General features: G+C 36.3%; 1 protein-coding gene across 1 annotated transcript in view; it reads right to left on the reverse strand.

Moving 5' to 3' along the window:
* The window catches only part of LOC145690546 (NFX1-type zinc finger-containing protein 1-like), a 121399-nt gene that overhangs the window by 66535 nt on the left and 38832 nt on the right, over positions 1-16032 (reverse strand). Inside the window, exons 2-3 of the mRNA XM_081765536.1 lie at positions 12770-15893; positions 7572-7655 (exon numbers count right to left, since the gene is read on the reverse strand). Of these exons, the coding sequence (XP_081621662.1) occupies positions 7572-7655; positions 12770-15863 (3178 nt within the window). The 5' untranslated portion in view covers positions 15864-15893. The remainder of the gene's footprint in view (positions 1-7571; positions 7656-12769; positions 15894-16032) is intronic.

The following is a 16032-nucleotide window of genomic DNA, read 5'->3' on the forward strand; positions in this document are numbered from 1 at the left end:
TTGGGCGAATGCGAATTGATATAAGGCGAAGGTCAGTTGTTGGCTCGCGTACATCCAACATACTACCTGGTTGTGGCAGTTCAGTTACACCGTGAACTTGCGTAAGACAGAGTGAACATGGGACCTCCACAGAGCGTCACAAGGGCATGTATGCTGTGCGAGTTCAAACTGGGGTCAAACACTGCTGCAGCGGGGGAGAGGATATGCCAAGCCTTTGGTGAGGGTGCCGTGAATACGTGGACAATGCAGCGGTAGTTTAACAAGGTTAAGGACCATGTGCCGAAGACCAATACATGTACAAAATGAAGATCTTCAGGCAACAATTGAGGCGAACAATGACCAGACATGTGAGGAACTGGGACTACAATTCAGTGTGAGTGGAGAAACCATTCGGCAGCACCTCCATCAACTTGGGAAGCACTACAAGTTGGGTCGATGGGTCCCACATGATTTGACTTCGGGGCACAAGGCAACGCGAACGGACACCTGTGTTTCTTTGCTGTCTCGTCTGAGGAAGGAGCCATTTTTGGGCAGGGTATTGACATGTGATGAGAAGTGGGCCCTGTTCGAAGCTCCACTATGCGGTCATCATTCGTTAGTATCCCATGAACCGGTTCTAAAACAGCCGAAAGCAGCACTACACCAGAATAACATCCTCCTGTGTGTTTGGTAGACTGTTCGTGACATCGTGCTTTGGGAACTGCTTCCAGCTGATCAGCCCATCAATGCAACTGAGTACTGTCAGGAGTTGAGCCGTGTTCAAGAAAAACTCAAAACTCTGGAGCCAGCACTTATGAATCGCAAAGGGGTACTCCTGTTACAGGACAACGATAAGCCTCACGTGGCTTGGATGATCAGGGACACCATTCTACGCCTTGGATGGGAACTATTGCATCCACCATACTCCCCAAACATTGCACCGTCTGATTATGACCTGTTCCATTCCTTGGACAATTACCTTAGAGAATGCCAGTTGAAATCCCTAGTAGAGTTGCAAAATGCACTTGATAACTTGTTCGCTTCACGGCCCATCGAGTTTTGCCGCGATGGAATCCACGGCCTTCCAGAATGTCAGCAGAAGGTCGTCGATGCTGATGGGGACTATTTTTGATCTTCCAGGTACTTCTTAGGTGACATATCGATATTCGAAGGTGTTGGGTGAAAAAGCGACAGAACTTTCGTGGTTACCTTTTTATTTTTACTAAATCTGTTTTGTGTCATAAACTCTATAGTAAAGTACATCTTTCTGCGTGTTTGTAAGGTTGCGTGATGGATTGTCCGATATAAAACGAATTCATGGCTTCCCCCAACCCTTTTCACCACCTCTTCCCCCTCTCCCTTCCTTCTTTCATTTGTCTTATATTTCAGTACACCTTCCAAAAGGAGGAAGTTGAAAAAAGGTGAATGAAATAGCTTCTATTGTCAATTCTAGACTGCGCAGGACAAGAAAAGTCAAAATTGGAGATCTATGTGTCATGCTTCACCTCCGGTTAACTTGGTATAAGTCAATTGTAAACGTGAGTTGAATAATCACATCTTAGTACTGTTATTATAAGTGATTCATACTTTTGCTTGGTAAAATAAAAAAATTGCCTCCTGGAAACCTGTTTTCAGACTTATACTGTTTCCCCTGCGCAGTCTAGAATTAATATATTCCAAGCCTTTGCGCAGCCCTTGTATGAAGCCTGGCAGCTATGGCGTCACAAGTAAAGAGCGAACAAGCATGTTGCTTTCATGTGACTTTCAGGTGACTCAAGCGATTGTTTAATGATATCATTACTCCGACAGCCAAATGTTATAACCAGGATGCACTTGTGGGGGTTCGTAATGCATTAAATATATATATATATATATATAAATTTACTTGGCTTCCCCCAACTCCTTCCTACACGCTCCCTCCCTCCATTTGCATTTTATTGATCGGATACAGAAGCTTTTGATTTTTTCAGGGAAATTTCCCGAATTTCTCAAAATTTCTCCTTCCTCGTACTTCATAGTGGCATGAGTATAATTGGCATAGGAAAGTATCCTTTATTATGAGGGAAATGATGCACAAACCATGAAATCCGAATGGGTAGCACTTTGTCCATAATTTTTTTTTTATTTTACATCATATTTTTTCCCAGTGTGTACACGATATTTTGTATATTCAAGCAGAATTGGGAAATATTTTTTTCTGACGTCGCTATTTGGGATATGGGCATGGTATTTGAGACAAACATTACCAATACTCGAACATACTTTTCAGGTTACAGATTGCATACTCTCACCCGGGTCGGTCGCTCCGTGGGGCCCCGAACTTACAAAGTGGGATTTTTTTTAGAGAAATTTTCCTAATTTCTTTAAATTTCCCTTTCTTTGTACGTCATACGGACATGAGTCATGTTGCATTTGAAAGCTTGTTTCATTCTGAAGAGAATGGCTTACTAAGTATGAAATTTGGATGAATACTGTTGAAGCAACAGCTACTTAAATAAAGGTCTTAAATATTGCTTGAATACCCCCGTACTCCAAAAGGTTAAGTTTTATGCAAGTACTTGCTCTTTGATATGGTACAACAATGTAATTAATACAAAACTACGGATGGTTAGGATTCGGTTCTTGGGTCTAGCCTAGAAGCAATCGCAGGATTGCAGTCGAACTTATAGTATAGACAGGGCCGGCCCTAGGCAATTTTCCGCCCTGTACAATGGCATCATTTGCCGCTTCCTCTTTTCTCCAGAAAGAACGAATCTTAAAACCGCGATTTTAAATATGCTACCGTCAAATGGGGTGAATAGAAACACATTTTTGGCTATATGAGAATATAAGTCTGGTAATGTTAAAGATTTCGCGTATCAGATTATTCCAAAAGAAAGGTCTTAATATGCTAATGAATTTCAGTAAACGTCATATTAATTTATCAACTCCACTTTTCTTCACCTTGATTTTTCTTAATGTTTCTATTCACCCCTACCCATGGGGTGAATAGAAACAATTACTTTATTTTCATTGTTGTTTCTTTTATACTATTGGAAAGGTAAAAAAGTAACAGCGTATTTGTTGAAACGAACTATTTATTTGATACCTGCAAGATATTAGTTCATAAGACCAGTATTACATAAGTTACAAACTTATAAAACAATACAATGCACAATATAGGTATAAACGACCATATAGTTTTGATGATATTTGAATAAGATTTAAACCACTGAAATCATCAGGGAAACTTATCATGAGTTGAGTTGATTTTGAGGTTTACGTCCCGTTCAGCAGCGAGGCTATATGAGACGTGGACCTACTGATTAACGTAGAATCAGAACTACATGAACTCCCGCCGGGAATCGAACCCGGGTCTCCCACGCCAAAGGCGCGTATGCTAACCGCTTAGCCACGAAGGGGCCCGAAAGTTATCATATACTTAAAGCGTGCTGACGAACTCCTAATAAAACCCAACAGTTTCGTTCTGAAAATTTCATTGTTTATGTGCTCTCTTATAAAACACTCCCACATATGCATCATGTTCCCATTTTCGCACTTGGGTGCTGAATAGTCTCATCGAGTTTTAGCTTCTCATTTTACCACAGCAAAATCACCAGCTTTAGAAAACCATCATCTAGTTCGTGATCGTCTGGAATGTTGTCTTCTGGAGTGTTGTCTTTCTCCTCTTCCGACAATACAAAGGTAGGTTGAGTTTCGTTGTGATTTGATGAAAATGTATCATTTTCAGAAAACAAACCAAAACTCTTACCAGAAACATCTATTCGTACTCTCTTCTTCCCTTATTTAATTTTTTCATCTTCTCTCATGCTCCTGAGAAGATCCATAAGGGAACGGTTTAAAGTCTGAGATGACTTTTGCTGTTCTGTTTCTTCTCGTTCATTGTCTTTTTTTGGCAACATCCTCAGTATTTGGTCTCGACAAAGGGGAAAAATTCCACACTTTTCAAATCCAGCCCTGATATTTTCCTCCTTCAGTTTCACACTTTTTTTTTTTCAGAAGACTTGGAAATTTGTTCTTAGAGATGGTTGATACATTCCTATCAGGTCCTTTTTTCTGCTCCTCAAGAATTTCCCAAGAAGTGTTTCTATTCACCCCACTAATTAAAAATCATAACAATAACCCAGTAAAGTTAAATTTTGATTAAAAATAATTTACAAAAGGAAAACTTTTACTATGAACGTCAGTAAATGAAACAACAAACTACAAAATAGGCATATGTTCAAATGCAACAAATATGAAAATGTCATACTTACCAAGAAAGTTTAAGGAGCGCTAAAATATCGTGTAAGATTTCAGTAACACATTAATGCTACTGCCGTCTACCTCAGTGTTCCCAACTCAGTAAAACATTTTGTCTCTGCCCTGGACACTTTAGCCGTATAAGACTATGTTAAGAAATTTCAGTTTTCTTGATTAATTTATCGTCCAGATAAATCCAAAACTAATCTGGGAGTTTTGTTTCTATTCACCCCCATGTTTCTATTCACCCCATTTGACGGTACCCCACCATGAATAAGGGGAGGGGAAGGGTACTGGCATTCAAAAAGGCGTAAAAACTACAAATTTTGTTGAGTCTTGATTTTAAATAATAATCCATTATGTTAGTGTATGATAAATCAAACACACCTGCAAAGGAAAGATCGTGATCCTTTCTATATAATTCAATATCGAGCTTTGATCTCAATATATCAGTTTGCAATTCCAGTGCAACTAGTTCTTTTATCTTTATTTCTTGATTTTCCTTCTACATCTGTCAAAAAAATAAAACAAAAAACTTGTTTCCGCCTTCAATGATAAGGAACTTGTTTGTGACAAAGACAAGATTAGCTTTTATATCAGAAACGTGATAACTAACTAAATGGAACAGGTGTTCGCTACTGTTCGAGAATTGAGTTCTTGCATTTGACAACAATCAAGCAATTCATGCTGAGATTTGTTTGACAATTTGCTTTAGCACTTTCCACGTGACCTTAAACTAATACGACCTAAACATGATTTATGAATGTGGTATTCAAATAGAAGGTCAGCTTAGTAAATTTAACTACCATCATCATGAAGTCTGCTTCCAATAAGAAATATTTATTTTAAATAATATAGTTATTACAAATTTTGCCGCCCCGTGCAAATGCACGTGTTGCACATATGACAGAGCCGGCTCAAAAATTAAAATTGAGGAAAAGAAATTATCTCCTTATACCACTAAGGGATCGGAAGCACAGCAGTAGAAATTGCCGCGAAAGAACTCGCGATTTTTTTATTTTTTTTTTGTTTTTGTTTTCAATTGCTGTACTTGGCATGTTAATAAAATAAATCAATTCAAGTCAATTTTTGATGGTACGCGCAACTCCGTCATAAAGATAAGATATATTATTATTATTATTATTATTATTATTATTATTATTATTATTATTATTATTATTATTATTATTATTATTATTATTATTATTATTATTATTATTTTAATTCTAGGTCTTAAGAGATATGCATTCCGTACTTTGGTTCCGATCCTATAAGTGCTTCTACCATATTGGCTAGATCGAAGAACCGAAACCTAATCTTGCGGAAGACAAAGACCAAGGAAAAATAAAAAGCTGTAAGCTTTATTAGTGGACTGTTTTTATTTCGACCATCTTGCCGTGATGATCACGCAAAGCAAGGTTAGCAGATGACAGTGTTGTTTAAAGGAATGAACTTGAATAAGAACATTTTTAATAATTAAAGACAGCATAATTACAAGTCTTAGAAGATGTTGTCGTATAGTGGCATGCGTAGGAAGGCGAAATTGATAATTACCAATCCACGTCCTTAGCATTAGCTTCGCCAGCGATTTTCGCAGAGGTCGAAGTAAATTTTCCAGTCTCTCATTAGCGTAAGGTGTATGCCATCATTACATTATTTTCGTTTAAAAAGTTATTAAGTTTCTGAACTCACGAATATCCAAATACTGCAAACGTTTTAAACAATGATAATAAGCTTATTTACATTCCATTTAGAATATAAGTGGCTTGATATAATTTAGTTACCGTAATTTAGTATCGACAGATTTCACAATTTCAGAAGTGGCTCTATCCATATGGAATCACGTAAAATTCAATATAGCGGACATTAAATATGTTGTTGTTAAGATTCAAAAATACGTAAATGAATGAAGCACTTTTCAGGGTCATCAATCGCAAGAATTGGGAAAATTCGGTAATTCAAATAAGATACATTATAGGGTTTTATTATGTATATAATAAGAAATCAATCATTTATCTAATAAATGATTTATAAATTAGCATGCCCTGACCATTTAGAAAAATAATATTGCTTGTTTACGATTAAAATATTCTCATTTTCATTACTTGGAAAAGAATTTATAGTAACTCAGAAATATCTATCTATATACTGTATATATATATATATATCCTTAATACGATAAATGTTTATTTTCCATAATATGTTGGTGAAGGAGGATTAAAACCTCGAAACCCTTTGTATACGCCACTGATGATACTCATATAAGAAAAACATGAAAACATAAATCTTTAGCTATCTGTAGTATAGCTTCAGCAAATCTATGGTAAATTTCATTCGATATCTGTATTATTTTCTCACGTTTCTATGTAATTGCCATCCTAAAGATAAAATAACTAAAATTTGAAGAGAGGAGAAATAATTTTTTTTATATTTTTTTTAATCACTTTTATCGACGTCTAAAGTTCTAGACACGTTCTGCAAATGCATGCTCCTAAGTACGACTCCAAAACGCGACATTGATTATTACCGCATCGAACCATAGTCATAGTGTATAGCCAGCGCCATTAGCATGAAGTTCACGTCAACCATAATAATTTTAAATATTTTATTTTCTCTTTTTTGCAGTTGTTGATGACTGGATACACGTGCTAAATATCGATTATGGCAGATCGATGTAGCTAGCAATCTATGTACGTAGGTCTGGTAATATTGCAAGCAGGAATTAAGATGAACTTTGTACTTCTGTCGAAATAATAATAATAATAATAATAATAATAATAATAATAATAATAATAATAATAATAATAATAATAATAATAATAATAATAATAATAATAATAATAATAATAATAATAAATAATAATAATAATAATAATAATAATAATAATAAACATTTTTCGAATGTTTAGCACATTTTACTTCACCTTTCCTTATTTTATTGTTATTATTCTTGGAACATAAGAGTAAACGAATATATAGGAGAGAGATAGTAGATGGATGGGTAGGTAGATAGACATAACTCTCTTAGAAAATAGATCATAGAAGGTAAACAAAAGCATTTTTTTAGTGGATACCACAAGTGACAAGTAGTGACCTACACAGCATCCTAATACAAGATGGTGTGACGAAATTATGTATTGGTAAAGTACGGGTCAAAAATAAACGACCAAAATCGTCATTAGTTTTAATGGGGTTTTTGGTCGTTTATTTTTGTACCCTAATTCATATACAGTATATATATATATGTAAGGATCTACTTTAGTGAATTGAAAAAAATAATAAGCTATCTAATATAAAAAAAAATAATAAGTTAAACCGTTAATGCTGGTCCTATGTGCCAATGAACTTACCTATTAGGATCAAATGTTGACAATGAGAGGTAAGAGAAACGACAATATGCGACTCCAAAACTTCAGCTGCTTCTTCCACAATTACTGAAAAAAATGTATAAATACGTAAGTATTGTTTATGGTTACAGGTTGTTTAAGCGTTTCGTATGAAAATAAATAGAACAATTTTCACAGATTTGAAGATATTGCCTAATACAGAATGGGAAAGTATGTGATTAGTGCGATTATATTGTCCACTTTTATGTATAGTAGGAAACTACTCTTTGTAATGCAACCAATTGATTCGAAGCCACGCGTACGACGTCACATTCAAAAAATACACCATACATTCAAAAAATAGTCAGTTAGAAAGCTGTATCCTGTTGAACAGGACCGTGTGAAAGTACATCATGGAGGACAGGCAATTACAAGTGTTCTTCCTCCACGAATTTAAACTGGGATAGTCTGCATATCTAGAAGCGAAAATAATCAACAGTACGTTTGAGCCATGAGTGCTGAATAAAGCATATGCCGTGCGACGACAGAACAACAGCATCTTTTTGATCTACTTCACGAATATTGTGGAAGTGAAATCTCAGAAAAGTGTTTCTGTAATTCTCATAACTTATCAGTCCTACATTAGTTGACGCCGGCCAACAAGAATTGCTGCCTAAAGGTGTGCTATTCTCTGAGTGTACGAAACAATTCGGAAGCTTTCCTGCATCGGATTGTCACTTCTGATGAAAATTTCATCTGCTACGGATAATCGTAAACCGTCAATGGGCTGTTTCGATCATTATCAACATCCAAAGTGTTTTCCTTTTTCAAAACCACTCTTATATCCGAAGAAAGTATTGTTGGTAAGTTGGTATGCGTATCTTCTGTCTGTCTCTATCCATCCGAATCAGTCATTCCGGATCGTTTCAGTGCTAAACTCCATGAAGTTACTGCAAACTGGTCCAGAAGCATCCAGAAATGACCGCGTGCCGCTCCAAGGAGTTACAGTATGGAACTTTTTTGGTTGGTGTATTAACTGGTATCCATAGCAGAGCGGTGTGTGACGGTCGGATACAAATTACGAAGCGCAATCTACCATGGTTTAAGTCTTACTGAAGGGAATTTAATTTTTTTATATATTCATATTTTTTTTATTTGCTTCAGATATATATATATATATATATATATATATATATATATATATATATATATATATATATATATATATATATATATGTGTGTGTGTGTGTGTGTGTGTGTGTGTGTGTAAGGAGAAGAAAATAGCTAATGGGCGTGCCTTTGGTGAATGAGGTCCCGAGTTTGATCCCAGAGGAGGAATATTTGCCTCGGATACAAACCCGAGTAGTCCCCATGCCATAAACGTCGCCAACACCTAGTGGTCCACTTGCTGGTAAATAGTCGATAGAGACGCCTCGAAGAATTGCCGCTAGTTTGCCACTGGCAGCAGGATTTCGTCGAGTCGAAACAGATACCTAGAGTCCATGTGTTGAAGTTACCACCGCGTAGCAACGAGGACTTCATTTTGGTCCGCACTTCTTCGATTCGTCGCGAAGAATCGCGAAGGGACCAACACGAACTATCGCTAGTCATGTGCATGCGGTTATTATTATATATTATTTTTCCTGACGAATTGTTCCTAAAGTGAGCTCTGGTGGTCAAGAGTAATCCCTGCCTCTACATCATGAAGTGAAAAATCTTGAGATGAGTGTGTGTGTATGAATTTAGATGACAACTGTCGTCGATCATTAGAAAATGAATACGGGAGAACTATAAAATAAAGTAAATAGACGCGCGTCATTTTGTTACAAAATTACATTGCAAACGCATTTCATCTGACCCCAAAGAGTTATCGACGAATATACATGATTAATGAAGCATTCTGATTGGCCAAATTAAAAAGACTTCAACGATTTATTCCTCTAAAAGCGAGATTTTCTTCACCGCCTCCATGGGGAAGTCAGAAAAACATGTGTCTAGTAATCATAAGGTTGATGGTTCGCGCCCACCCCGGGACACTTTTTTATTTTAGTGTTTTCTAGACTCGTCTTAATGTAAACAAATCACTCATATAAGAGATTTAACATATTTTGGGGGAGTAATTTTGTGGTTCATTGGCGTTTTGTGGCGTCACTGCAGCGAAACAGAAGTGGAGCCACCGCGGATCGTCGCTGCAGGGCGAGATGCGCTAGTTACCCATCGGTGGTCCAACGATGCTTACGGCATGCGGGTAGTTCAGATTACACATTAACCAGTAGATCCTGTCTCATATAAGCTTGGTGCTGAAAGAGATATTAACATCCAACGGAACCACTCAGAAGGTTCATGTCGGATGCAGTTTTCGTGATGTTTTTTTTTTAAGTTATTGATTTAGATTTACAGAAAAAGTATCCCACACAGAGATAATAAACTCTGCTACAGACTATTAAAAAGAATTACGTGAAACTTGAATGTATATGGTATAGATAGCTATCGTTACTCATTAAGATGTTAATGGATTGACACCATTAATGAACTCGACCGAGATCATCGCCCTAACCATGTATTGCAAGAAAGGAATTCAAAAATTTGCTTTCGTTTAAAAATCATTATATGAAGTAACGGACGTACGTACTAACAGAACAGTCTTAGAAGTCCCACTGCGTGATCCTAATAAGTATACTGATGTCTGGTGTTGACGCACTCTAGGCGTGTCACTATCTTAATTCCGCTCGACACCGTTTATGTCATTTACACTGGAGTCCGTTTCGACTGTGGTGATATACACAGTCCGAAGGTGGTCGCGATGCATATCGTCGAACTATGATATTTACAGTGAATCGTCCAACAGCAAATTCATATTTGTGTTATTCAGGGGCGGATCCAGTGGGAGGCGATCGGGGGGATCGCCCCCCCCCCAAAAAAAAGAGGAAACTTTCTTATTTTATATATGAATAAAATATATACTTTATTTCTTGACGCTCTTAAAAGTAGCTCTAAGTAGCAGTATTATAACCCACCGCCCCCCTCAGAAGTCCGTCCTGGATCCGCCCCTGGTGTTATTGTTAACTATGCAGCAACAATTGAGGTATGTTGTCTTCCCAAAATTAATTCACTTTCGGATCGCTAGACTTCGCACAGCAATTTTTTTATTTTTTATCAGAAACATACATTATTACTACCTTAGTAGTACACTTTCCCGTTTCTGCGTTCCACCTGTGCTGTATTATGCCCTTTTCATTTCCTCTATATGAAAGCCTATCAGGTTCTGTACCTGGCAGAGTTCCATTATCCCTGAGAAAAGGAACATATCCTTGACGCTTTTTGAACTTCTGGACTTACCTTAATTTCGCATATATGGTATTTAAGCGTCGCTTCTTACTATTTACTTCGTAAATGCTGTTATTTATCAGTGATTATTTCACTGTCATGCAACCTGTTTCTGATTTTATTTATTTATGTTTTGTAAACATTTACACCAATTGTCCTGACTGTGCAAATCGAGTGGAGCTCTGTTATTTGACAAAGGACCAATTGGGTGGTCCCATGCCAAAACGGACTAACTATATTTTTGATGAAATTGAAATAGAGTGATATTTGAAAAGTTCATCACTCGCCATAGAATCCACTCACCACAACAACTAACTCTATCCCTTGGCAAACTAAAGAATCTACAAACTTGGGGGCAGATTAAATATTGACTTGCGCAATCGCAATGCATTTTTGCGGTCAATTTCCGACAAATAACTAAATGTATTGTTTCGGAATTTTAGTAATGACGTCAATCGTAAGATTTTGTGATTTTACGATTGACAATTCAATTTTTGATATTGAAAGTCTTGAATCCGAATTTTAGAAGAAAAGTATGCTATCTGTTTGGTGTTGTTTTTTTTTCTTTTTTTTTCAGAGAGCAAGAAAAATTGTACAAAATCACAAGCTTTCATTTGGGATTTGACTATCATAGGTATGTTAATTCCCCGCAAAGTAAAATCGCAAACACGTCGTACACGAAGAGAAGAATTTTGTGACACACTGTGATCTCAAAGGTTAGCAAGAATGATATTCAATCGGCCTCGTTGTTTGTCGTAAATTGATAGCAAAGATGCGTTGCGATCATATAAGTCAATATTTAATCGCCCGTCAGTCAATATTTAACTGAGTCAATAATCATACCCCTGTTTTATTGTGAATATGGGGAACCCTTTAACCCTTGTGTACTACCGTGGGGTTCTTCTGGGACCTCAGAGATATTTAATGCAGTATATATCTTAAATGAACATGATTATCTAAAAGTCTGTTCGTGTATATTCTGCCCTGTGCATGTTTAATATATTGAACACAAAAGATCGTTTCCTCTTGTTTTACTTTATGTAAAAAATGATCTTTTACCATTGGGATTGTAAAAGAACTCCAAGGTAATACTCATGTAAGTAATCAATTGTTTCTCTTTTTTATTTGTTCTTACCAAACGAACGAAATTAATAGTTTAAATAATGCTTAATAGATTATAGAAACTATTAATATATTGTTCCCGAAAATTACTTCATTATTGACATAATGAAGTAAGTTGGGTATGTTGCAAAAATAATGTTTTCTTACATTTCTTACATTGTTTGTGACCTTGTCTCTTCTTCCTAAGGCTACTATTTGAAGCTATAGATAACTCGAAACGTGTTTAGATTTTTGAACAGCTTGTGAATAACAAAATCTCTAGTTTCAAAGGGCTAAAGCCGTTACTTCAAGCAAAAATCCCAAGAAGATGACACTACTTGACTATTCTGGGTTGTAGCTATGCCCGTTACCTGGTGACGATGTCATCAAGTATTACTTTTCTATTTTCGATTACAATGATTTCAGTTATGTCGAAGGTGACAGAGTCAGAGTGCAATTCAATAAATTATTGTTTTATATCTGTATAAAATTTATGTACGAAACATCAATAACTACTTATATTTAATCGGGGTCTCTAAGGGACCCCATGGTATCTCCTATGCTATATTTTTGACGGTAACACACAATGGTTAAAGATAGTTCAACTGCTTCATCTAAACACTGCTTCTTAAAAATTTACCCAATAAGATTCACTTAGAACGACTGGTAATGAAGTATAAAGAACATAACAAAATCACGAAAATGAGTGAAACCGAGCACGATATTAACGTAATCAACAAACAAATTATAGAGCTTATTCAAGACAAATAATACAAAATGTAATGTAAACTCACCAATTTTGGGCTTCAGTGCTTGCAGTAGAGTTTGTAACTTGGCTGCTCCTGTGGTAGTCATTCCAACTACATGAGAATCTCTTAGAACATATAGATCTTCCATCTGTTGGAGTTCAATATATTCAGCATATTCCTTTTGATTTTGCTCTTGTAATGTCTTTAGCCTTGTCCTTAATACACTCTTCACTTGGTTGATCCAGAAGGTGTACAATTGCCATCGTTCATCCATTCTAAGGTCCCACAAGTTCCTTGCAGGTATGAACTGTAACGTTTCTTCGTTCACTTCAATAGCTTGCTTCAGTTTCTGGCTAAGAAAATTGTTTCTCTGATTCAAAGCTTTAAGTTCGCCTTCTAATGACCATTTCTCAGAATAAATTGCATCAGGATCATCAACTTCAGCAGATTTCATTTTAAGTTTTTCTTGCATTGATGATATGGTTTTCTGTAAACTTTCCAGTGTTATATCAAAATTTACATGAAATTCACCGTTGTATGTAGCGCTAACTGAACTATCTGTAAAGTCAAATAGATTGTCTTCAATTTGTCTATGCAGTTCCATTTCCTCAACATCTGAAAATTGATCGTCACTGTTTTCGTCACCATCACATAACAAATCTCTATCACGTGGCTTACAGGGTTGCTTATGACAAAAATTAGATTCCATATGTAAAGAAGGTTCATCGAATTCATTTGCTGGATTGTGTAACCAATCAACAAGGTAGCTTTTTTCTTTCACAAGTTGAGAGTACTGTTCTTCAGTAACCACTTTGAAGTTTTTCAGTGTTGCCATTGAAACTATTCCTTTCTTCTGCTCAATATCATTCAAGTTAGACTGAATAGTTTTCATCTCTGAAAAAAGGCTATTCAGTCTGAAACGAGCATCTTTCAAAGCAGAAAGATGATGCTTCCCTATTTTCAGACCTTTCCTTTTTTCTTTCAAGTTAAAAGGCTTAATAACATCGCTTCGGGATTGTCCTCCAACGCGGACCAGCTCATTCGTATACTTCGTCAAACCTTCTAGAAATTGATCCAATGCATGGTTTGTGTAACATACAACTAATATAGGAAAGTACCGACCTTCCCACGTTGGTATATTCTCCAATAATACTTCAGCTATTTTCAATCCTAAAAATGTTTTACCTGTTCCAGGTGGACCCTGAATAACCGTAAATTCTTTCGTTAAAGCTGAACGTAATGCAGTATGTTGCGAAGGATCAAGTTGTAAATCAGTGGCACTAGGCCAACTGGACGGATCCAAAACTGAAACATGGTATGTATTCCGTCCATGTATTGTGTAAGTGGAAGTGAATCCTTCTTCCAGGTATTTTGGAGGCCATGGCTCACAACTTACGTCAATAATGTACTCTTCCATAGGAAAATCTTGTATTTGCATTTTCTGCAGGGCATTTAAGACATGCCTGTAAGGTTCAAAATATACTTCTGACTCAATCATCAAGAATTGAGAGCTCATTAAGTTTTCATCCATTTCTTGGTAAAGGTCAATTGTAACTTTTCCCTCTTTGAGAGCTTTGATGTCCCTATCAATGACAGTACCAAGAAACATACGTTGAAAATTGTCCTTTGTGAGACAAAGAAGAGACCCGTACATCAATCGTTTGGAAAATTCCCACTTAATCTTTTTCTGCATTCGCTTTTTAGGGTCAAACAGAATATCATAACCCATTTTCTCTTTTAATACACGAGGCTGGATAAACTGTACACCTATGTAAATTTTTACGTTCTGAACTTTATTCGGCTCTCCATGATGTTCGTTGATGAATTGAAGTATTCCCTCTCTCAATGGTCCAACAAAATCTTCACGTAACAAGCGAAATTGGGTATCCAAATAATGTTCAACATCATTGTAAGCTCCTTCTACAACGTTTGCTCTCAAAAACACATCTCCATCTATGTCATTTCGGCAGGGAAAAATGTCAATTTCTCTAAAGTTATCTGGTGGCTCTTCAAAAGTCGTGTGTTTCATATCATTCTTAAACTTTTCTTCTTTCTTCTTTGCTTTCGTTTTGGATTCTTCAATAGCAGAATGCAACGTCTCGAATTCAAGTTTTATATTGTCGTCAATACTAATATGCTGTGACAATCGTATTCCATCTATTGCCATTGTACACGTCACAACAATCTCCTCCAATTGTTCAAAAGCAGTTAAAGGGCATTGTTGCATCAGGTTGTGACAGAATTTTAACATATTGTCCATGAATTCAGGAATCATATCTATCCTGTTTCTGTCTTTGTCTTTCCGTAAAGAAAGAATTAGTTCATTTAATTGATCTAAAAATTGAGGGCAAGAAGCTTGCGACAGAACGGCAACCTTATTGTCTCGAAACTCTGTATCACAGACCTTAGCTAGTAATTTTACAATGAGAAATATCCAATCGGGCTTCAAAGTTGTTTTTAACAAGCCATGAAAACCAATGTTCCTGTTATTCAGTACATATATTATTTCAGATGGATCTTTTTCTGTCAGCTCTTTCAAACGTTTATAGCCAAGTTTGGGTTTGTCATTTGTCTTTTCTTCAGTCAGGTGCTGTTCCTCAGACTTTACGGTTTTGTAGCGTCGGTTTTCATTATAATAATTATAATTACTATTGTTATGAGTATTTTGCTTACCTCTGTGTTCAATACCAGCTTTTTCAAAATTACGGATAAAGTTTCGACCCCTCTGTTCATTGCCGCGGGAGAGTCGCGAGTTTTGACCTCTTTTTCTGTCAAAATGTTGTCTTCGATTTTCGTGTCTCTGATTTCGGTTCAAGGACGACAGTCTCCCTGAGACATTTCCAAACTCCTCGTCGTCCTGTTGATTAAATTGATTTCTAGAAGTAGGAGGTGTACTTTTTGGTTGTCTCCGATGATTTGAACGACGATTGGAACGTGCATTGAATCTCTCACGGGGAAATCTTCCACCTGTCCTTCTTGGACTAGATTTGTCGACATCTAACTCCTCCAAAACGAATTCTTCAGCAATGTTTCTTCTAGTTCTTATAGCTTCGGCTAGTTTGTCTGCAATTCCTGTTCGCGATTCCATTATTTTTCTAGCTTTAACTACTGTCCCTGTAATTCTTCTACGCGCTTCCATTTATCTTCAGTTTTATTCAGATAATCTCATCTGAAATTTAAGCAAAAATACAAACCTTAATAATTGCAAGTAAGTAAAGAGAATTAAAATTTTAAGTGATAGCATTTACGTATATCAATAGTCACAAATTTAACTCTTAGTGTACGGAGGAATTTAACAGTGATTAGCC

This window comes from Thermobia domestica, chromosome 1 (assembly GCF_964235325.1).
Source record: "Thermobia domestica chromosome 1, izTheDome1.hap1.1, whole genome shotgun sequence".
In the NCBI taxonomy this organism is placed as follows: domain Eukaryota; kingdom Metazoa; phylum Arthropoda; class Insecta; order Zygentoma; family Lepismatidae; genus Thermobia; species Thermobia domestica.